The sequence below is a fragment of the Phyllosticta capitalensis genome (assembly GCF_038381095.1).
Source record: "Phyllosticta capitalensis strain CBS 128856 chromosome Unknown BKA78scaffold_1, whole genome shotgun sequence".
NCBI lineage: Eukaryota > Fungi > Ascomycota > Dothideomycetes > Botryosphaeriales > Phyllostictaceae > Phyllosticta > Phyllosticta capitalensis.
Window position 1 is genome coordinate 3,473,729 of NW_027117439.1, and position 19,830 is coordinate 3,493,558.

At 54.0% G+C, this 19,830-nt stretch overlaps 10 protein-coding genes across 10 annotated transcripts; 3 read left to right on the plus strand and 7 right to left on the minus strand.

Annotated features, from left to right (window-relative positions):
- Positions 1 to 440: 440 nt before the first annotated feature.
- On the minus strand, positions 441 to 1,683 carry BKA78DRAFT_349176 (uncharacterized protein; the record flags this gene model as incomplete). Its single annotated transcript, XM_066890759.1, has 5 exons — positions 441 to 696; positions 799 to 1,072; positions 1,123 to 1,300; positions 1,345 to 1,440; positions 1,510 to 1,683. The coding sequence occupies 5 exons, from the start codon at positions 1,681 to 1,683 to the stop codon at positions 441 to 443; spliced, it is 978 nt and encodes a 325-aa protein (XP_066749926.1).
- Positions 1,684 to 1,806: 123 nt separating this feature from the next.
- BKA78DRAFT_303809 (alpha-1,2-galactosyltransferase gmh3) lies at positions 1,807 to 3,471 on the minus strand. Its single transcript, XM_066887570.1, has 3 exons — positions 2,732 to 3,471; positions 2,245 to 2,686; positions 1,807 to 2,198 (listed from the first exon to the last, which is right to left on the minus strand). Exons 1-3 carry the CDS (start codon positions 3,030 to 3,032, stop codon positions 1,991 to 1,993), a joined length of 951 nt encoding a protein of 316 aa, XP_066749927.1. The 5' UTR covers positions 3,033 to 3,471; the 3' UTR covers positions 1,807 to 1,990.
- Positions 3,472 to 3,744: 273 nt separating this feature from the next.
- Positions 3,745 to 5,162, plus strand: BKA78DRAFT_303814 (mannose-6-phosphate isomerase-like protein). Its single transcript, XM_066887571.1, has 2 exons — positions 3,745 to 3,973; positions 4,018 to 5,162. Exons 1-2 carry the CDS (start codon positions 3,828 to 3,830, stop codon positions 5,099 to 5,101), a joined length of 1,230 nt encoding a protein of 409 aa, XP_066749928.1. The 5' UTR covers positions 3,745 to 3,827; the 3' UTR covers positions 5,102 to 5,162.
- BKA78DRAFT_276973 (aminoadipate reductase) lies at positions 5,158 to 8,966 on the minus strand. The gene is made up of 5 exons (XM_066885574.1): positions 8,875 to 8,966; positions 8,629 to 8,824; positions 8,078 to 8,582; positions 6,984 to 8,031; positions 5,158 to 6,940 (listed from the first exon to the last, which is right to left on the minus strand). Exons 1-5 carry the CDS (start codon positions 8,942 to 8,944, stop codon positions 5,220 to 5,222), a joined length of 3,540 nt encoding a protein of 1,179 aa, XP_066749929.1. The 5' UTR covers positions 8,945 to 8,966; the 3' UTR covers positions 5,158 to 5,219.
- A 164-nt stretch (positions 8,967 to 9,130) lies between these two features.
- On the plus strand, positions 9,131 to 11,500 carry BKA78DRAFT_21437 (uncharacterized protein). Its single transcript, XM_066883663.1, has 2 exons — positions 9,131 to 11,369; positions 11,419 to 11,500. The coding sequence occupies exon 1, from the start codon at positions 9,297 to 9,299 to the stop codon at positions 11,127 to 11,129; it is 1,833 nt and encodes a 610-aa protein (XP_066749930.1). The 5' UTR covers positions 9,131 to 9,296; the 3' UTR covers positions 11,130 to 11,369; positions 11,419 to 11,500.
- Positions 11,501 to 11,822: 322 nt separating this feature from the next.
- On the minus strand, positions 11,823 to 12,800 carry BKA78DRAFT_349181 (uncharacterized protein; the record flags this gene model as incomplete). Its single annotated transcript, XM_066890760.1, has 1 exon — positions 11,823 to 12,800. One exon carries the CDS (start codon positions 12,798 to 12,800, stop codon positions 11,823 to 11,825), a length of 978 nt encoding a protein of 325 aa, XP_066749931.1.
- A 315-nt stretch (positions 12,801 to 13,115) lies between these two features.
- BKA78DRAFT_291828 (uncharacterized protein) lies at positions 13,116 to 13,691 on the minus strand (the record flags this gene model as incomplete). Its single annotated transcript, XM_066885958.1, has 2 exons — positions 13,116 to 13,343; positions 13,380 to 13,691. The coding sequence occupies 2 exons, from the start codon at positions 13,689 to 13,691 to the stop codon at positions 13,116 to 13,118; spliced, it is 540 nt and encodes a 179-aa protein (XP_066749932.1).
- A 260-nt stretch (positions 13,692 to 13,951) lies between these two features.
- On the minus strand, positions 13,952 to 14,603 carry BKA78DRAFT_291829 (uncharacterized protein; the record flags this gene model as incomplete). Its single annotated transcript, XM_066885959.1, has 3 exons — positions 13,952 to 14,167; positions 14,256 to 14,453; positions 14,508 to 14,603. 3 exons carry the CDS (start codon positions 14,601 to 14,603, stop codon positions 13,952 to 13,954), a joined length of 510 nt encoding a protein of 169 aa, XP_066749933.1.
- Positions 14,604 to 16,689: 2,086 nt separating this feature from the next.
- On the minus strand, positions 16,690 to 17,289 carry BKA78DRAFT_291830 (uncharacterized protein; the record flags this gene model as incomplete). Its single annotated transcript, XM_066885960.1, has 1 exon — positions 16,690 to 17,289. One exon carries the CDS (start codon positions 17,287 to 17,289, stop codon positions 16,690 to 16,692), a length of 600 nt encoding a protein of 199 aa, XP_066749934.1.
- Positions 17,290 to 18,282: 993 nt separating this feature from the next.
- On the plus strand, positions 18,283 to 19,812 carry BKA78DRAFT_349185 (uncharacterized protein; the record flags this gene model as incomplete). Its single annotated transcript, XM_066890761.1, has 2 exons — positions 18,283 to 18,329; positions 18,378 to 19,812. 2 exons carry the CDS (start codon positions 18,283 to 18,285, stop codon positions 19,810 to 19,812), a joined length of 1,482 nt encoding a protein of 493 aa, XP_066749935.1.
- Positions 19,813 to 19,830: the final 18 nt, after the last annotated feature.

Genomic DNA, 19,830 nt, shown 5'->3' on the forward strand with positions numbered 1-19,830 from the left:
CCACGATCCGCGCCGCAAACGCGTCAACCAATCAGTAGTACCAAGCACAAAAAGGGTTGAAAAAAAGGGTAAACGGGAATACCGATCACCATCCCGCCCCAAAGTTTCCAACGGAGACTCCGAGACAGGGGGGAAAGTGTTTCAGGAATTCAGTGCGGCCAATAGCATTCCCTCAAGAGACCATTCACCTTCCCTTTTCTCTCTCCCCCCAAACCTTGCTCACCACGCAAGAACAAACACGCTTCTGGAATTTTGCTCCGCCCGCTGTCCCCGTATTTGCGCTCTTTTGGCGCTCCGCAGTGGCATCACGCGCTTGCCTCTCCTCTGCTTCGCTTTTGAGATTTCGAGGTCGAGGCAGGTCCTGTGTCTTTGGCGTACGAATCGAGACGTTGGTTCCGGTCGTGCTTGGAGAGAGGATAATCTAGACGAGACCAGGGGGACTACCGGCCGTCCAACTTATCCATTTCGTGCCGAACCTTTTGAATCTCATCTTCAATCTCAACATAGCGTTGAGCGATCTGCTTCATCAAGTCGCTGCTTCCGCGACCCTGGCCTGCTTCGGCAAAGGCGTCGAGCCGGTCTTGAGCGATTTCTTCGCGGTGTGAGAGATGGGATTTTTCGCGTGAGAGGTGCTCCTTGTACTTTTTGAGCGCCATTTGCAACGAAGCAGGAGGCTCTTGGCTCAAGGTAACGATGCTGGTTACTTGTTAGCGAGATTCCCGCAAAGAGCACATTTCAAGTTGAGCGATGAGGAAGAGTAGTGCGGATAGGGAAGCCATAAGTCGACGGTTGAAGTACCTCAGTTTCTTCTCCAGGCCCTCCGACACCGCAGCCAGATGCTCCGCCTTGGCGCGTAGGAACCGCGCCAGAGTGCCGTGAACCGTCTGCTCCAACACCTTGACGACTGTCTCCATCAGCTCAGCTTGCGCCTGCATGATGGATGCCGCCAGGTCGGACAGTTGCGCGCGATGCGCACCCAGCGAGGCACTTTGCTCCTCAATCTCTCGCTGTCGAGCAAGGATGTGAGGAGCGTCGTCCAAGATGGAGAAGTCGGGGTCATCAGCTGAGAATTCTGATGAGAATCAGCATTGCTTGTCTTTTAGCAGAGATAGTGGTGATTACCTGGGTCAATGATTCGGCATAGTTGAACAGCGGTTGAGATGATGGAGTCTTCCAGCAGGTCTGCTACGGGCTCGATGTTCTCTTTGAAATAGTCCAATTCCGGTTCCAGAATTTCTTGGTAGTGGTCTGGGATGCGTCCGTTGACTTGATCGGCTGCAATCACAGTGGCTTCATGTAGCTGCAGACGTCAGACCGGCCACACTAACTAACTGGTGAACATACTTCCTCTGGAAGACGCGCATCTCTCCAGGCGACATGGTCGAGCGCTGAGCCAATGATCTGCGTCTTCGCGATGTTTGTTTGTTTGGCGTTTACTTCCTGCGACGCGTTAGAGACATGTCATCTCGACCTTCAAACAGGCAGAAGAAGACGCCACGAAATACTCACGCCTCTTGCCCTTTCAGCCTGAATCTGCTTCTTGGTGTTTTTGGTGGACGCGTCGGCATTGAGTTTATTCTGCGAGAGATCGTCGTAGAGCGCTTTGAATTTGGGATTTCGCTCCAAAACTGCTGGATCCAGCGGAGGCAGCATGTTTCTAGGACGGGTCTCGACTGACGGCATTGATGCGATGATGTACGAGTTGACTTTGTTTGGATGATGATGCGCGAGGTGCGAGGTCACCCTTTCCGAGCACCACCTGTGGTCCGAGCACAAAAAGTCGTTGCCGCAGGGCGGTACTAGGTGTTGATATGACACAAATGCTGAATGAGTATTATGGTATCTAAAGATCATGATGGATCGAGAAATGATACAAGAGGTGAAAGCCCCAGGCTCCACCAGGCGATGCCGCAAGCCAAACTCCGCGCGCTGATCCATGCCGGCCCATGTATTCGCTAAACGCCTCCAAAGATCCCCCAATTCGTCCCAGCTACCTTTCGTTGTTGGCCTTGGGAAACCAAGGTGCCATATCCTCTGGACAAGAATTTCGGTCTTCGCCAATGCAGCCGGGGAAAGCGGCGGTGAAGTCGCCATCTTGGTACATGCCCTCATTATTGTTGCCCGTCTCATCTCGCGTGTACGAGTTGATGATGCGCTGAGGAATGATGGCGAGTTTGGCGAGGATTGTTCCATGCCACCTGCATGTGTCAGTCTTAGCAGCGCAAGAAAAAGAACCCTACTTACTGCACAATGTGCTCCAATGCATGCCCTTCCGCCTTTTGAAAGTTGTATGATCGATAAAGTGGATCAAACCATGCATCCAAAAAGAACTTGGCCCAGTCACCGCGCCGTATTATCATGCTATTGTGGCACAAGTTGTCCTTGTCCTGCGTCAGGACCAAATCAATGTTGTCGCCAGAAAGATGCGCAAAAGTCTTGATGACGCTGTCGGGCGGAACGACCGGCAGTCCAACAATCATCATGCTCTCCAACCGCCGCTTCTCCATGACATGTTCCTCCAGCGAGAGCTTGTTGTTGACAATGATGGTGTCGACGTCGAGGAAAAAGAAGTAGCTGCTGTGCGGGTATGTCGTCATGGCATGGCGAATGGAAGGAACTTTGGCCCAGCTTTTGGGATATTCGCCAATGTTGTAGTCGGATGTATTGGCAAAGAAGGTTGCATATCCTGACCAGTCAGTCCCCATCCTGAATTGCCAAATCCTGAGCATACCGTGTTTGTCGGCATAGGTCTGCCTGTTGCGCCGAATGTTTTCCTTGAAAGACTCGGGCAGCTCCGCATCAATTGTTGTGACCAGTACTACCGGCGGAGTACCAGGCGGTATGTACTCGTTGTCGCCTGGACTGCTAAACAGCCACCGTAAGGCATACAAAACACCGAGGGCGAAGAGAGCGAAGAGGGCGAATTGCTTTGCTTTGCGACGGGATAATATGGGACCGGAGGAGCGAGCGTTCGCGACGGCGACATAGGGAGGAGGGCGCGAGGTTTTGCGCGGAGGAAAAGCGAAATGCATGGCGGTGGTCAGGCTCGAGCAACGTGGGAGGAAGTTAAAAGAGAGGTTATAGATTCGGGCGGAGGATAGCGTCTCGGCGCGGCGGTGGGCACGCAAGGAGGGCCGGCAAAGAAAAGACGTATCAGTTCAGGGCATCATGTCACATCGGCAGTCGTGGTGGTGAGGCTGGGAGCCTGTGTCGAGAGGCGGCCGTGGGAGTGTCAAATTTCCATTGAATTGAAGGATGAAGAGGTCCATCGCGGTCGGAAGGTCACGCCGTTGGACATTGTCGCAACGGCTGTCCCCCTGCGCGCCGTCTGGACCCTGCACTGTTGCGTCACTCTGCGCGACGACTCAAAACTCCATGACTGCCGTATCGACAGCTTCGACATATTCAATTCCCAATGTTGTGTAAAGCTTTGGTCTGCTCGACCGCAGGCTGATTTGATGGATGTCGAGGAGAGCTCATGACGCCCTCGCCACCGACGAAGCGAAGCGCTTTCAAATCCACCCCAGGAGCCCGGGCAGGCTGCGCAGGATGACAGCATGCATGGAGCACCAGATCGGACTCTCAGTTCTCGATGAATCTGATGCCATGTGCATGGGCAAATGCCATTCTCCGGTCTGTCCCGCTGAACCACCGCCTGCCGATTGGTCGACGTTACTATGACGTTGTCCGGATGCTCCTGACGATATAATCGCATCGCCTCGAACAGTTCTTGGAATTTCCACCACTCCTCGAATCTGTCCTCTGCTTTTTATATTCTGCTTTGCGCGTTCTGAATCAAACTTGAATTTCTCAGACCAAAAATCACCATGCCGCAATCAGTCATTCAACTCAAGTGTTATTGCAACGAGTACCCGTGGGGCAAGCAGGGCTCACAGTCTGCTGCTGCCCGTATAGCCTCCAAGACCCCTGGGACCGAATTCCAGATTGACGAGAGCAAACCATATGCCGAGATGTAAGCCATCCTGGACCAACTCAGCCTATTCTAACAACTATCAGGTGGTTTGGCACTTACCCTGACCTCCCATCATACGTTTTGGAAACAGGAGAGAACCTACAAGACTTGATCAACACAAACCCGGAGCACTACCTGGGTGCACAAGTGCTGAACGAATTCGGTCACTCGAATCTGCCTTATCTACCGAAAGTCCTATCCATCGCCAAAGCCCTCCCACTCCAACTACACCCGAACAAGGAGCTCGCCGCCAAGCTGCACGAAAAGGAGCCGTCCAACTTTACCGATCCGAACCACAAGCCCGAGATCGCCATTGCCTTGACAGACTTCGAGGCCTTTTGCGGCTTCAAGCCCCTGGACGATGTGGCTGCGCTGATGCAGCTCGAGCCCCTGAAGCAATTTTTGCCATGGGGTCACAAGACCACGTCGAAGTTTACGGACCAGACGCTCAAGCATGTCGTACACAGCATGCTGTCCGCATCAGAAGAGACGGTCAAGCAAGTGGAGGAGGGTCTCGCCGCGTTGCCTGTGCAAGCCTTCGGCAAACACGACAACATTCCCTCCCTGCTTCCGCGGCTGCAGAACCAATACGACAAGACGGACAACGGCAGCCTCGTTGCTCTCATCACGATGAATTACCTGCGTCTGGCACCCGGCGAGAGCATCTACATCCCCGCCGACGGCATCCACGCATACCTCAGTGGCGACATTATCGAGTGCATGGCGCGCAGCAACAACGTGTTGAACACGGGTTTTTGCCCGCGCGCAGATCGCGATAGTGTCGATACGTTTTGCTCGGTCCTTTCCTTCACGCCGCATGACGCCAAGGAGGCCATTTTACCTGCGACTCCGTACAAGGGGAGCAAGAGCGGACACTCGTCGGTGTATGCGCCTCCTATGAGCGAGTTTGATATGCTCAAGACCAATGTGCCGAGTGGAGAGAACGAAGTGTTGGCGCCGGTTGGTGGTCCGAGTATGGTGGTCTGCACTAACGGCGAGGGCGAGTTGGTTGTCGAGGGGCGGAAGGTCGCGGTCAAGGAGGGCTATGTTTTGTTCATCCGAGCTGGTGTAGAGGTTGAGTACAAGGCGAGCAAAGAGTTGGAGTTGTACACGGCGTTTGTGCAATAGACGAATTAAAAAGAATATAGACATGCGAGCAAAGAATAACGAATCGACGAGTTGTCCAAGAAAGAATTGAATCTATTTTCAGTCATCTAAACCTCTGCAGGCATCTTTTTTGACCAATCTACGCACTTCCACCCCTTCCGCCAATGCTACCCATTGCCTTGCGTCTCTCCTCGCTCAACTCGGCCTTTGGCAGCGCCCTCTCGCCCTGCTTGTCGGGCGGCGGCAAGAATCCAATCTCGACCAAGAAAGCAAGATATCTGCCAATAATGTCAACATCAACCCTGCCACCAGCACTCAAGTCCTCGCCGGTGATCTTGGCGTCCTTGCGCAGCGACTCGGCCGCATTCCTGTCGTCGAGCTCCGGCGCAATCGTGTTGGCCGGCAGGTCGCCCGTGACAAAGTGGAACAGGGGCAGGAGGGCGTGCTCTTCGCGGCCCGGCGCAGACTCGGCGACGTAGTCTTCCATCTTGTTGCGCCACTCGTCATACGAGATTTGCGGCACGGAGTAGCCGTACACTTCGAGTGAACCGACGAGCTGGTTGAAGGTGAGGCGCGGGTGGCTGGTGACTTGGGCGACGCCGAGGGGCGTGGCCGGTGGGTGCAGCGTCGACGCGATGACGACGCGGGCGACATGAGTGACGGGCACTTGGTTGACCGTGTTGGAAATGTCGGGGCGTGCGCCCAGCTGCAGGCAGCCCTTCCAGAGACGGATCAAAAAGTCGTCCGTGATGCTCGTGCCGCTGACGGGGTCACCGGTAACGTAGCCTGGTCTGATGACGGCACCGCGGAGACCACGCTTGCCTGCCTCCCTGACAATGTATTCAGAGGCCCACTTGCTTTGGCCGTAACCCGTACCAAGACCCTTGCGCGAACCCTCGAGGTCGTCGCTCTCTTGGACGCCAGTGCCACCGGCCGCGACAGACTCCTTGGAAAGGCGGGTGTAGTGGTCCGAGTCAAGAGTCGATGTGGAAGACACAAAGCCCAACTGCTTTGGCTTACCAGCAGTGCAGAGGGCGATTGTGTTCATGGTGGAGAGGACGTTGGGACCACGCAGGGAGGAGTAGGGCTGCATCCAGTTGACGAGGGCACCGTTGTGGATGATGGCGTCGGCGTTGTTGACGACACGTTCCCAAGCTTCCGAGGAGAGTCCAAGGTTGGGCTTGGACAAGTCACCAGTAACGACCTCGAGCTGAGGACGCCATGCCTCGTTCCATGTGCCATAGGCCTGCATCGTGGAAACGATACGGTCGATGCCGCTGGCAGAATCCTTGGCGCGAACGTGGGCAATCACTTGGTGCTTGCGGTGGAGAAGGTCTTGTAGCAAGTACGATCCAAGGAAACCGGTGGCTCCAGTGAGGAAGATGGTCTTTGGTTGGGAAAAGTCAATATCAGCACTGGGGATAGATTGGGGCAGCTGCTGTGCCAGCTCGCGCGCATCAGCAGAGTAGGCCTCGTCAGTAATTTCATCCGGCGCAGGCAGGTTTTCGAGGTAGAGACCAGCGGGATCCTGGGCACGATCAATTTCGGCAGCAAAGGCCTCGAGCGTCTGCGACTGGAAGATGACGCTCATGGGCACGTCAATGCCCTTCCAGTGTCTGCGGACCTTGAGCAACATCTGCTGTGCAAGAATCGAGTGACCGCCCTCCTCGAAAAAGTTGGACTCGGGGGTCAGCATACGGGCCGAGGTGTTGGGAAGAAGGGAGCCCCAAATTTCAGTGAGGGCCTTTTGTGTCGGAGTCATGGCGGCTTGGACCTGCGAGGGTCTCCTGCCAGCGGCAAGCAAAAGATCAGTGGGTTCAGGGAAGGGGAGAGCAGGCTTGTCGATTTTTCCGTTGGGGTCTGTACTTGTTAGTCTCGTCAGGGGGCATTTGGGCTTACTTACTCAAAGGCATGCGGACCAAGGGGACAAAGACACTTGGAACCGCGTACGATGGGACCTTGCTCTTGAGAAGTGCCTTGCAGTCTTCCGACAGGGGCTTGAACTTCTTAAGCATGGCTACCATGGACTCATCAGGAGACTCGTCCTTGACGAGGCCTCTCTCCTCCAGCCACTGGTACCAACGCTTCATCTCGGGGACAATGTAGCTGACCAGAGTCGGCTCCTCATCCTTGTTTCTGCGGACAAGAGTGACGTTTTCACGGACCAGCGGGTGGCGGGACAGGTGGGTATCAATCTCACCCAGTTCGATACGGAAACCCCGAATCTTGACCTGGTTGTCGATGCGGCCAGTACACTCGACGTTTCCATCAGCAGTGTAGCGTCCCAAGTCACCGGTCCTGTAGAGACGGTCGCGAGGACCCTTGTAGAATTGCCTCCAAGGTTCGTTGGAGCCGGCTGCAACTCTTTCCTCATCTTCCTTGACCCACTTGTTGGGGTCGACAAACCAGTTGGTGATGAACTTGGCCTCGTTCAGCTTAGCTGTGGTCTCATCGTTGCCGAGATAGCCTTCGGCCAAACCACCAGCGCGAGTAAAGAGTTCTCCCTGCTCTCCGACATTGCAGATGCGGTTCCTGTTCTCGCGATCAACGACGAGAAGCTGCACATCCAACATGCCCTTGCCAGCCGGAATGACGTCACCAAGAGTGTCGAGGTATGCTGCATCGTCCGTCTTGCTTGGAACCTCGAAATAAGACACGGCGCGCTGAGTCTCGGTCGTACCGTACATATTGACGACGCGGACATTGGGAGCGAGCTCTTGCAGTCGACGGACATCTCTCTTGATCAAGATGTCGCCAACGAAGAACGAGTGGTGGAGGGATGGGAATTGTGCACTCGCACCTCCGACCAGAATCTGTCCCATGGCAGGGGTAAGGTGGGTGACGGTAGCCTTGTGGTTGCGCATCCATTCGGCCAGGAGCTCGTGTGCAATGTCATCGCGGCTAGGGACCAGCAGTTGCGCGCCGAGGAAGAGGGGAGTGAAGATGTCTCTCTGCTGTTGTTAGCTGCCTATATCAGCTGACAGTCATCTTTCGTACCTGAATTGGGTCGTGAGCGATGCCCGAAAGCATGGTAAACCTATCATTTTCAGACAGGTTGAAGCGCTCCGCCATCCAGGGAAAGTAGTAGGTCAAGGAAAAGTGACGCCCTTGAACACCCTTGGGCCTACCCTCGGAACCACTGGTGAAGCTCAGAGTGGGAATCGAGTCGGGGCCGACCAGAACGTCTGGTAATTGGCTCTTGAGAGCCTCTTGTGCCTCCAAGCAGTCTTTTCCGCCCACCTCACCACCAGCCAGCGTGCCATCATCCCGGAGCTTGAGAGCCGGAACTTCGGCCTTGATGCTCAGGTTCTTGGTAATGAAGTCCCTGACAGTGTCTGAAATCTTTCCTGCCTCTTCGGTTGCGCGCTCAATCTGGACCAGGAATCTTGGGCTGGCGACCTCGAGGTAAATGTTTTGACGGTCCGGAGGGTACTGCGGGTCGAGGACGCTGACGGTTGCGCCGGCCTTGAGGGCCCCCATGTAAGCTACGACGAGGTCGACGCTGTACCATGTTAGAGTCTGCCCTCAAAAACGGTGAAGCTGCTAACCCGCGGTGGGCGTAGACCATGACGACATCTCCACGCTCACACCCATGGGCGAGAAAGTGGTGAGCGAGCTGATTTGAGCTCTCATTGATTTGTTTGTAGGTAAAAGATCTCTCGGGTGTATGGGCACTCTTGGTCTCGATGACACATGGTCTCTCGGGGTGTCTTGAAGCGTTGGCCGCGAAGATTTCGTGAATAGCTACAGTGAGTCAAATTTAGCTAGCTCTTTTGGAATGTGGTGAAACTTGCCTCCGCGGTAGTTGCTCCAATGCAAGTCAGCGGCGGGATCTGGTAGCACCGAAGCTCCGTTTTGTGCCATGTTCGAATTGGGTGTGTGAGGTGAGGTGGCCAAGTCCAATTGAGGTGGACGATGAGTAAATGATGCAGCTAGAAAAGCTGGGGAAGCATTCCGAAGTCGGCCCAATGCGAGCGGCCGGGACCCTGCGCGCCAAGACGTAGGGCTGAGGATCCATTGTGCGCTCCGCACGTCGCGTCCTACTCCCGACCTGCAACGGACATCGTGTTGTTCGTATCAAGCGCCAGCTTCGCCAGCTCTGCCAGCTTGCTGCTGCTTCACTCGACCTCGCTCATTACCCTTCGCTCGCTGCTCGACCACCCGCCACGAAATCCACAGGGGCAACACTCCCAACCAATGTCCTAGCCACGTCGCGATGCCGCCCGGAATATTTATCCCTCCCCGGTACAAGGTGGTGCTTGCCATCGTAGTATTCATCATCTGCAGCCTCTTTCTTTTTGGATCACCAACAAAAGTGGACCACGTTCCAAGCGTTTCGGAGATTTCCCAGGCCGTCAAGAACCCCAAGATACCGTCGATATCAATTCCGCAATCGTATAACCCATTCGTCTCCGTCCACAAACCTCCGGTACAAGCCAACAGTACAAGTGGTACATCGTCTTGGTTTAGTGACTGGAAATGGAGGAATCCCTTTTCGTCCTCCATCACCCTCGATGAGAACAGAGCTGTGCTGCCGCCTCTGCACCCGCGAACCCCTGTCTACACCTTTTACGATGGCGATGTCAAGCAAGATCCAGCTATTCGTCAGGCAGAAGAGAGACTCCTCCTGCAATGGAGAAGAGCTTGGTGGGCGCAGGGCTTTAAGCCCATAGTGTTGGGCCGTCCTGAAGCTCTCAACAACCCCCTATACAAGACTTTACAACTGGCAAACCTGGACGGTACGCCAGATTTGAAGAGGTTGGAATTGGAATTTGCTAGGTGGCTGGCATGGGGCAACATGGGCAGTGGTATTTTAGCCAACTGGCTGACGCTCCCCATGGCGCCTTACAATGACCACTTTTTGACGTATCTTCGTCGCGGAGAATACCCCAAGCTGACTCGCTTCGAGTCTCTTCGTACCGGTTTGTATGTCGGAGAAAAGGACGCCATCAACAAGGCCATCAAAGCCGCGCTGGATAATCCCGAGCTCCAAAAAGCGAAGACCATGATTGACGCCATCCCCAAGGATATGTTTACAGTCAATCCAGAGGGGGACGCCATCGCCGTGTACGATTTGGAGACTGTGGGCGAAAAGTATAAGGATGTGGTCAAGGTTTTGGATCAGAATGGTGCCGAAGGCTTGCACACGCTTGCGCAGCTCATGAACTCGCACTTGCACAACACGTGGCAAAACATTTTTGACAAGGGCATTTCTGTTCTCAAGCCGGTCCCCACACACATGACGGCGCTCGTTGCTGAGGCCGTTGATCTCGCCCGCAACCTCACGCAGTGTCCAGACTCGCCTATGCCCTCGTCTTGCCCGCCGAACCGCAAATGCAAGCCCTGCGTTTCGAACGTTAGCTCGCGCCGCATCCAGCTCATGCCCATTTACCGCAACGATTCGCAACTGTTTACGATTGGCACCGTCCCTCATCCGTACACGTTCCTGTCGCTCAACTACCAGCGCGACACCGTTGACGCCAAGTTCTTGCGGCGTGAGGTCAAGGAGCGCGACCTCTGGTTGATTTCGGTGACCAAGGAGCTGCTGGGCACCGGGAAGAGCGCGTCGACGCGCATTTCTCACTTCAAGGACGCCGTCGCCTCGGAGCATGGCGCCCATCATTCCATCTGGCTCACGGCCGAGCGCGAGTCGCAAAAGGATCTCAACTGGCTCTTTGGCTTTGAGCTGCCCGACTCGCCCGAAGACGACGGCCGCTCCGAGACGCCCGTACCAGGACCTGAGCGCCGTCCGGCACCTCCCAAGCCCGCCCCTGGTGAAGGTCCCTTGCCAACCCAGGCAGAATTGGCGGCCGAGCAGGAGCTATTTGACAAAGCACGGAGAGCTGTCAAGTCGAACTTCAAGGAAATGGCGCGCGTGAAGGATGCAGTCGAGGCGTGGAACTTGGCAGACACCGAGGCGTGGCGTTTCGCGAGGGCGTTTTCTGCGCGAAGGCGCGTCGAGCGGCTGGTCTGGGAAGAGGAGGAGAGCAAGTTTGCCGGAGCGGAGCGCAAGAAGCAGGGCAGCTGGGGCCGCTGGTTTGACAATTAAGTTGGTTGTACGAGAATTGTTGGGCTGGGATAGACTTGTGGCGTGTGGGGTTCTCGGGCATGGTAGTGTATTCTTTTTTTTTCCTGGAGTCAATTCACTGCTTTCAATTGTCATGGTATCGTCAAAGAGTTGGTTCATCTGTCAGATCTGTCAAGCTGCGTGTCTTGGATGCAGGCTGCCGTCTGCCGGAGGAACATTTTCCGCGGAAACGACGCAGGGAGAACATCCCCCCAACAAACGGTAATTGCAAGTCTTTGAAAGCAAGCAATGCTGACTCGACTTTGCGCAGACGCCCATTCGAGGACGCTCAGCAACTTCATCACTCGTCGCTCCGCTCAAGCTCCATGAAAGTGGTTGGATTCTGTCTACCTGATCTTTCTCAATTTCCATACCAAGCAACCAGCAAAGACCTTGAGCTCTACCAAGAGCCCATCCAGACAGAAAACCCAACCACTGCAACCGGTAAAAACCCAAGGCTCCAATAGCCATCCACGCAAAAAGTCCAACCACGAAAACCAGCTGCCCCCGAGTCCAGAAACCACCAAGAGTCCAATGCCATTCCAACCGTATCAAATTGCCGGGCATCCCAAGTCGATCGGTCCAATATTCAATGGTTGAGAAGGTGTCGGGTGTAGTTGGTGTCTCCAGGCTCGTTCCAAGGCGCCGGCCGTGTGGTGGTGACTTCGAGATTGTTCAGCGGGTCTCGGTGCCTCCTCTTTTCGCCATGAGCCTTTCATAGTACTCGACCTGTGCCCTCAATTCTTTGACTTCGTCAACCAACATGTGAGCCTCAAATGCTGTGAGGGTCACAGTCGTGCCACGCTGCTCGTCCGAGTTGCCTTGCCTGTTCTTCCTTTCCTCCGCCATAGCAGTGAACCATTCCTGGAATGCGGAAACAAGAGGCTCCTCGGAGGCAGCAAGACGCTTCAAGACGATGTCCACAGGCCGCAGGTTGCGGAGGCTGGATGGGACTGGCAACTTCATGTATTCCTTCAACTTCATGAGAAGTTTCTCGTTTATACGACGCTTGGTCGTACCACGCTGCTCGTCCGACTTGTCCTGCTCGCCCTCCTTGTCTTCTCCTTCCTTTGTCATGGATGCCAGGTGCTCAGCAAACGCAGGAGTCATAGGCGCATTGGAGCCAGTACAATGCTTGGAAAGGGCGTCTTCAGGCAGAGACTTGTCGCCAGCGCTCGAGGGGCGCTTGGTCGCTGGACCGGTGGATGAATTGCTGGCAGGACGCTTGGTGCCGTTATAATGCTGGACCATATAAAGTCGTCTGGACTGAAGGAACTCTCGGAGAGTGCGAGTGTCGCTGGCAGGACTCTGGGTACCCTGGGTGCGGTTTTCCTGCTTGCCCTTTTCCTTTGCCATGGATGTAAGGTGTTCAGCAAACGCTGGAGTGCCAGGCGCGTCGGGAACAGTGGGATGCTTGGGAAGAGCGCCTCCAGGCATCGACTTGTCCCTAGCGCTCGACGGACGCTTGACCTCTTGGCCAGTCAAAGGCTCGCTGGCAGGACGCTTGATGCCACCGTGGTTGTGGGTGTTGTCGCCAGTACCGACGTGCTCTTCGCCCTGGTGACCCTCCATTGGCGAGCTGGTGCATTCACAGGTTTCAGGCTGGGTGCCGCCGACACTGGACGGGCGAGGAGGTGTCTTGTCGATATTCATGATGTGGAGTGGATGTCCGCCAGTCATTGCAAAGTCCTCCACGGTGATAAGGTGGTTGTTTTGTCTAGGTGCGCGCCTGCGTGAGGATGCGCCTATCTACTGCCGCAACGCCGACTACGCAATCACGCCAGAGGTCACTGAGCTAGAGCGCTCATACACACATACTCCATCACTTTTCTTGACGCTTGTACGCTCACGGGCCTCAGACTTGGGGCGGCAGATGTTGTATGGCGTCATGTCAGTTCCAATATCAGTGCCCACGCCGATGCATATGTTGATGTTCATGTAGTCCTCTATGCTTGCAATGAGATGCTTCTAGGCTACAGAGTCATCCTCCACGAACTTGCTCTTCTTGACATCACGCTCCTCCTTCTCTCCATCGGATTCCCTGCCGCGCTTGTTCGGCTTGTGTTTGTCAACCGCATTGTCGATCTCAGACTCCTCCGGCCAGTCTCCTTCGGTACGAATGTCATTCTTCAGATCATCGATGAAGAGGTGCTGGTCCTTGACGAAATCAAGATTCTGCTGTGCAGGGTTCTCGTCCTATCCACAACCCACACCATTAGCATGTTTTCCTACAAAGAATGAGTGAAAACTTGCCATTTCCAAATACTCCTCGATGATTCTCAAGGCATGTTCGGCATTCTTGAGGTGCGTCCAAGGATTTCGGTCGGGGAGGCAGGCCAGCAGTGATTCGTATCTCACTCTTCTGGGCAACGGCAGCCTTGGATCAAGCAGCGCTTGCTCGGTCAGGCGTGCCACCTCAGCAAAATTCTCTGCATCAACTGCTTCATTGATCTGTTCAAGGTTAGCTCGAGACGCTGGTCCTTTGTTTTCAAGTCGCGCATGCCTCTGTTTCTTCTTGATCTTCCCATGCTTGCATATTCCCATTGAGCGGGAAAGGCCGAAGGGTGTCCCCAAAAGCGCTCATGATGTGAAGGCTGTGTTGCTGGTGTGAGGATTTTGAGTGGGAGTTGAGAATTTGTTGCGTGGTAAGTTTGGGAGGGTCTGCACTTCACCTGCACTCCATCGGTCTAGGTCACTGCTTACTTGATGCACCAGTAACGCAACGACCATGCTTTCCCCATGTCGACCTTTTCTAGTATTTTGAGACTTGATGTCCTAGTTTTATTCATTCTGACTTCTAGATTTCAGACAGTCTTGAAGTATTCTTCCAGAACAGTCTGGCGACCGCTTTTCATTTCCTCCTTGACCGACTTTTCCTCGCCCTGCTTTTGCTGCGCAACCTTGTTGCCTCCGTTCATGCACATGTCTCCTTCCTCAAGACTCTCGGGCTCAGATGGCAATCTGCCATAGGAAGCAAGGGCGGTCTTGACTTTTTCGATGAATTTGTGCTGACTCTCGACCTATTTAACATCACCCGGTTTGGGAGTCTCGTCCTTTTTCCTCACTGATGAGTAATTGTCCTTCCTTCTTCAGGCAAAACACACTTACCATCTCGATGTATTCCTCCGCGATCCGGAGGACGTACTTGGCCTTTTTGATGTGGTGCCACGGGTTGCGGTCCGGCAAGATGCTGAGCAGTACCTCGTACTTGACGCGGCAGTAGAGGCTGAGGGTTGGGTCAAGCAGCGCTTGATCTGCCAGTTTCTTGGCCCTGGCGAACTCTCGAGCCTTGCAAGCTAGTTCGATCTGTTGGGCTTAGTTGTCTGTCTTTCGATTTCGATGTCCCTCAGCAGCACGTACTTGTCTTTCCTCCTCATCGTGGAGTGCTTTTACGTTGCCTCCACGAAAAACTGAATTGTCTTCAGAGCCAGCTCCATCGCCGGAAGAATCAGCCATGATGGCGAAACTTCGACGCTGTTGTCTTGCAAAAGATGGGTGGCAGAATTGGGGCCGAATTTGGACAATTAGGTGCAAGATGATTGCTGCGCCTTCCCTTCTTGCTGGCCAGCTTGCTGCCTCTGGCGTCGCTCTCGCATGTAGGATCCGATCCGCGCGACTACCTGTCGTTAAAAAATCGCGCAATATTCGTCTGGTGTTGTGTGAGTCTTAGGCTGTATTATCTTGGACCTCTGCATTTCATCCACTATCACCCACCAACAACACTATTCCTGCCCCTCTTTCCCAACTTTGAGCTACGCTAATCAGATGATCCTTCGATTTTATGCTTTGCTCTCACAGCTTGCGATCATGGGAGCACTAAGCACGGTTCGAAAATCTTTAAATTAGACTCAAAGAGAGTGCTTTGCTGCCGTACGCGAAGACGTATTGAATTCAACTTCCTACCTTACTTGCTCCTTTTTGCCATGTCAACCAACATAAATTTCTACTCCTCTAGACAGTTCGTAGTGTGCACACAAAGAGAACAAGAGTGACGGTACTATGCAATATCATTTGCAATTCTCACGACCAAACACCATTGGAGCCCTGAGAGAAGACTGCAGTCCTTGGAAGCTAGATGCATCCAGATAATTCAACTTTCGCTTTTGTGGGTATCGTCTGTAGCACTATAAAATTGAAGTCAACGTCGTCATTGTTGCTCGCTCACATTTAATGATCTCGCACTTGATGCCTCCGGAGTTCACTAGTCACTTCCACTGGGTTCCAAACCACGATTCCTCCTAAGCACCACCTCCCCTCGGCTGCCAGCGGCCGACACAGACCTACCCAGCGCGTCTGATTTGGGGAAGTCACCTCCCTCCCACTGCCACCAATCTATTCCCCTTTGGGAAGCCTGCCTTCCTCCACCAGCAGCCGGCGATGATCCGGCGCACGCGTCCAGATGACCACCGGCACTATTTAAACCCTCCCACACTTCCGCCGACTCCGCTCCTTTCCTTTCCTCTTCACCACTCTTTGCCATTTGGCTTAGATCAAGTGTAGTATCGTGAGTCGCCTCCCACCTTACCACCCTCTCCCAACGCCTCAGCCTTACTGACTTCTCTCTCCCAGTGTTCTGTTTAGTTTAATCACTGAACCGAGGCCACGGCCTCAATTCTTTGATTGCTCACTTTTTGAACCCTGATGTGACTGCGCCTCTGGGCTTGCCCACGCGCGTCCGTCACTGTGTCGCCCGCGTAGCACTACTGCGGGCTGATGCGACCACTACTGCCTTTTCATTGAGCCGTTCGCCTTGAGCGGGCGCTTGAGGATGAGGTTTGAGGGATGCTCAAGGTGCGGAGGGTACGTGTTGAGCCTGTATGATTATCTGACACTGGTGGGAGCGCTGAGGGAAAAGTTTGTCTTGCGTTCTTTGCATTCTCTCCTAGTGTAGTGATCCTCTACTGAGCGATTCGTTGACCTGAGGACGAGCGCTCCTCATGATGATGTCCCAAACCACACACAATCCATTGTTTCCCTCTGCAGCCACTATGCCAACCTTCGCCATCCCAAATCCACTCCGGTCCCAACAAGACATGCTGATGAGAACTACGCAACCTGAACATCCTCATTCTTCTTTCAACTGGCCCGCGCATGCATCGTCAATTTCGCCCAGCAACTCCTTGAAGACCTCTGTGCGGGCAGCCACGATGCTGTTGTCCTCCAATCGAAACTCTTGCGCAGTAATGGTGCAGTGATCGGGCTCCATGTGGAACAGCTGGGAGACGGCGAGACTCAGGATGAGGAAGGCGAGGATGTAGAGTATGATGTCGATTGCGTCGACAGTGTCGAGTTGTGGCTGCGGTGTCATGGGTGTGTTTGTTTGAGTCTGCGAGTGTTGAGGTGTAGAGCGGAGTCGAAGGTGCGATTTGAGGACCGACCGTGCCAATGAAGGAGGGCATGCTGCTTTTGTGGTGTTGACTGGCGATGTGGTTGAGCGAAGATGGACTCTGCTGAGACAGAGCAAACGACGGCAGATGAGACAGTCTCGCGAGAGAGCAGCCTCTAGAATACCAGGAGTGCTCGTGCGCCAAATCTTTCAGACTCAATCCACATTGTCGAGGCTGCTGTCCTCTGCGGCCAGAGGTGGAAGATTTTCCTGACGCAACTGCAGCCAAATCTCCTTCATGACTTTCAGCTTGTCCGACAAGCTGGCCGTCTGATGCATATCCAAAGCGTTTTCAATCTCAATCACCTGGCTCCAGCCGTAGAATATTCCCCACGCCTCCACATGATCAAGTCGCTCGTTCATCGTCTCCCAAACTTGGTCATACAAAGAGTATGAGAGAAAATGTACACATGCGAGGAAGATAGTCAAACAAACAGCGCGCTGGATGCCGAAGACAAGTTGGGAGGCGGCGGCGGCGAGGGCGGCGACGAGGGCAGCAAGGCATTGCTCTTCGTCTCGAAAGGGTGTAAACTTCACCCTTTTTGGCCTGGCCGTGATTCCTCGAGCGCGGCAAATATTCGTGTACGCAGCGTACGAGTTTCCCAAACTTGCCCACCTTTGGAGGGACAAGTATACTTCGAAATCGATGAGGAGGAGAACGACTACGGAGAAAACCAGCAAGCAACCAACAAAAAACCAGTAGCGATGATCGGCAAAAATGAGGGCAAACTCGGTGATGATGTGCATGATTTCCATGTTGATTTTTTGGCTGTGGAAGCGGCAGGAGATGTGTTTGTTAGGTCCACTGATCAAGTAAAGGATTCCAGCTTTCATATGCGCTGTAGTGTTTAGAAAAGGTAGCTGAAAATCAAGTACATCTGAAATGGAACGAATGACGGTGATGGTTGTCGAGACAGTTGCAGTGGAAGTTTCGGGCAAAGACAATGATTGCAGAACAATGGGCCCCTCCGCAATTGAATTCATTGACTTTCCAGTTCAGACATCCAGAGGCTGCAACAGGCTGCTGGAATACGTTTGAAGTGACAGTACTTTTCTTCAGAGTCAGCATTCTGTGTTGGAAATATGATATTCACGACGCGGAAGCAAAGCCCTGTGGTTGAAGAGGAGTTTCGCGAGGGAGACATGGTGACAGCGCCATATGCGGTGTCGGCGCAAGCTTCCCAACAACGACTTTATTTGGGGTTCATGGTAGGAATTGTTTGATAAAGCTGCTCTGGAGATGGTCAGCTCGAGGAGAACACGCATTGCTCGAATGTGGTTTCAAAATCATCTGGAAAGATCATAATGCGGTGCCAGGAGCTCATCTAGAAAGGCACCCGATTGGGCGAGCTGATTACCGAATCGGCAATGACGACAACAACGAACCTCCAGCAACCTCTCACCTGTCATCCATGTCAGTGGCAAGCACGAGCTCCAAACCGTCAACCGAGCTAGCAATCAAGAGCACTGGCTCGTTTTCTCGACCCGAGCCGTCGTCGAATCAAGCTTGGTATTTAAGCCCAAAGCGACCTGGCGCCGCCGAGCGGGCGTGTCAAGACGAGTCGCGATGATCCCAGTTAAAGAAGGCGGCCGAAGCGTAATCGATCATGCGCGTCATTGACGTCGGTTATCGTCCAGATGCTCGACTCGTTGCCGACCTGTTTTTCGTCGCCTTGGAATGCGTTGAATTCCTGTCTTTTCTGGCATCTGCCACTTTGAGCTGCGGTTACTCTTCTTATCAATAGCATCATGGCGTGGCCGAATCCATTTCGGCGACAGACCGAAAATACACGATCGTGAGTACTTCGTCTTGCGCAAGTACATGCACTGACGTCGACTTGCAGATGCTGGGGCTATACTTTTGAACTTACGCCAGACCACCTCACCCTCGAGCAAGCGATACCGCTGAGATATTCATACGACGTTCTCGGCGAAGAAGCACTCAAACGACTCAATGAAATATCGCCTCCCAAGACCAGCAGGCGCAAAACGACCGACGCTGCATTCGTAGACAAGACGGACAAGGCGCCAGAGGAGACTGACAGATCGTTGGGCGACGATCGCAACCCCGCGAACCCAAAAGAGCAAGAGCCGCATCATCGAGACCTGTATGCTCTGCTGCGCGACCATGCCGACGAAGACGATACTCTGAACAAGCTATGGCGCCAGGTCAACACTGTCCCGGATTGGGTCGACTGGGACCAGATAGCTCGCGGTCAAGACGTCTTCTACCGGTATGGAGGAGCTGCTTTGACAGGCCTATGTTACCAGTCTCTTCTCGGAGGAATGGGAGCTGCGCGAGTCGTCGAGGTCCTTGCGCGGACAGGCGGCTTCGGCGTCCAAATGGCGCGGAGACGGTTGTTCGAGACGACGCAGCATATTCTGCAGTGCACCAAGAGCCTCGAGAGTATAAAGCCTGGAGGAGAGGGTTTTGCCAGCAGCATACGCGTTCGCCTGCTCCATGCGGCAGTGCGGATGCGCATCATGAAGCTGGCAGAGACTCGCCCTGATTATTACAGTGTCGAAGAATGGGGCGTTCCGATCAACGACCTCGACAGCATTGCCACCATTGGAACATTTTCGGCGACGTTGATCTGGCTCAGTTTTCCGCGTCAAGGCATCTTTCTTCGAGAGCAAGAGATTCTCGACTACATTGCGTTGTGGCGCTACATCGGGTGGTTGGTTGGGTGCCCAACGGAGCCTTTTTCAACACCATCCAAAGCGAAAGCGGTCATGGAGACGCTGCTTCTTTACGAGGTGGAACCATCGGAGACATCCAAAATTTTGGCAAACAACATCATCCGATCGCTCGAGCACCAGCCGCCCACGTACGCCAGCGCCGACATGCTGATAGCCTCTGCGCGCTGGCTCAACGGCAACGAGCTCTGCGATCGGCTGGGTCTGCCGCACCCCTCGCTGTACTACTGGGCGCTCATGGCGGGCCAGTGTTTTTTCCTCATGGTCATGCATTACATGAACCGCGCGGTGCCGTCGTGGGACCAGAAGAAGGTGACGGTCGTCCGCCGCCTGATGTGGGATATGATTGTGAATAGCAAGTTTGGATTGGAAGGACGCATGACCAATTTTGAGTTCAAGCATGTGCCCGAGTACGGCATCTTGACGGAGTTGGGCCAGTCGGAGAGGGCAAAGTTGAGGTATGGCGGCAGCGTTGAGTGGAGGAATCTGAGGTGGTTGCTTCTTGGTGTTGGAGCGATGGCATTGGGGACATATGTCAACTTCAGAATCGCATCAAGCGTCTTGGGTGTTTTTAGGAAATAGGTTGTGGGTTCGTAGGTG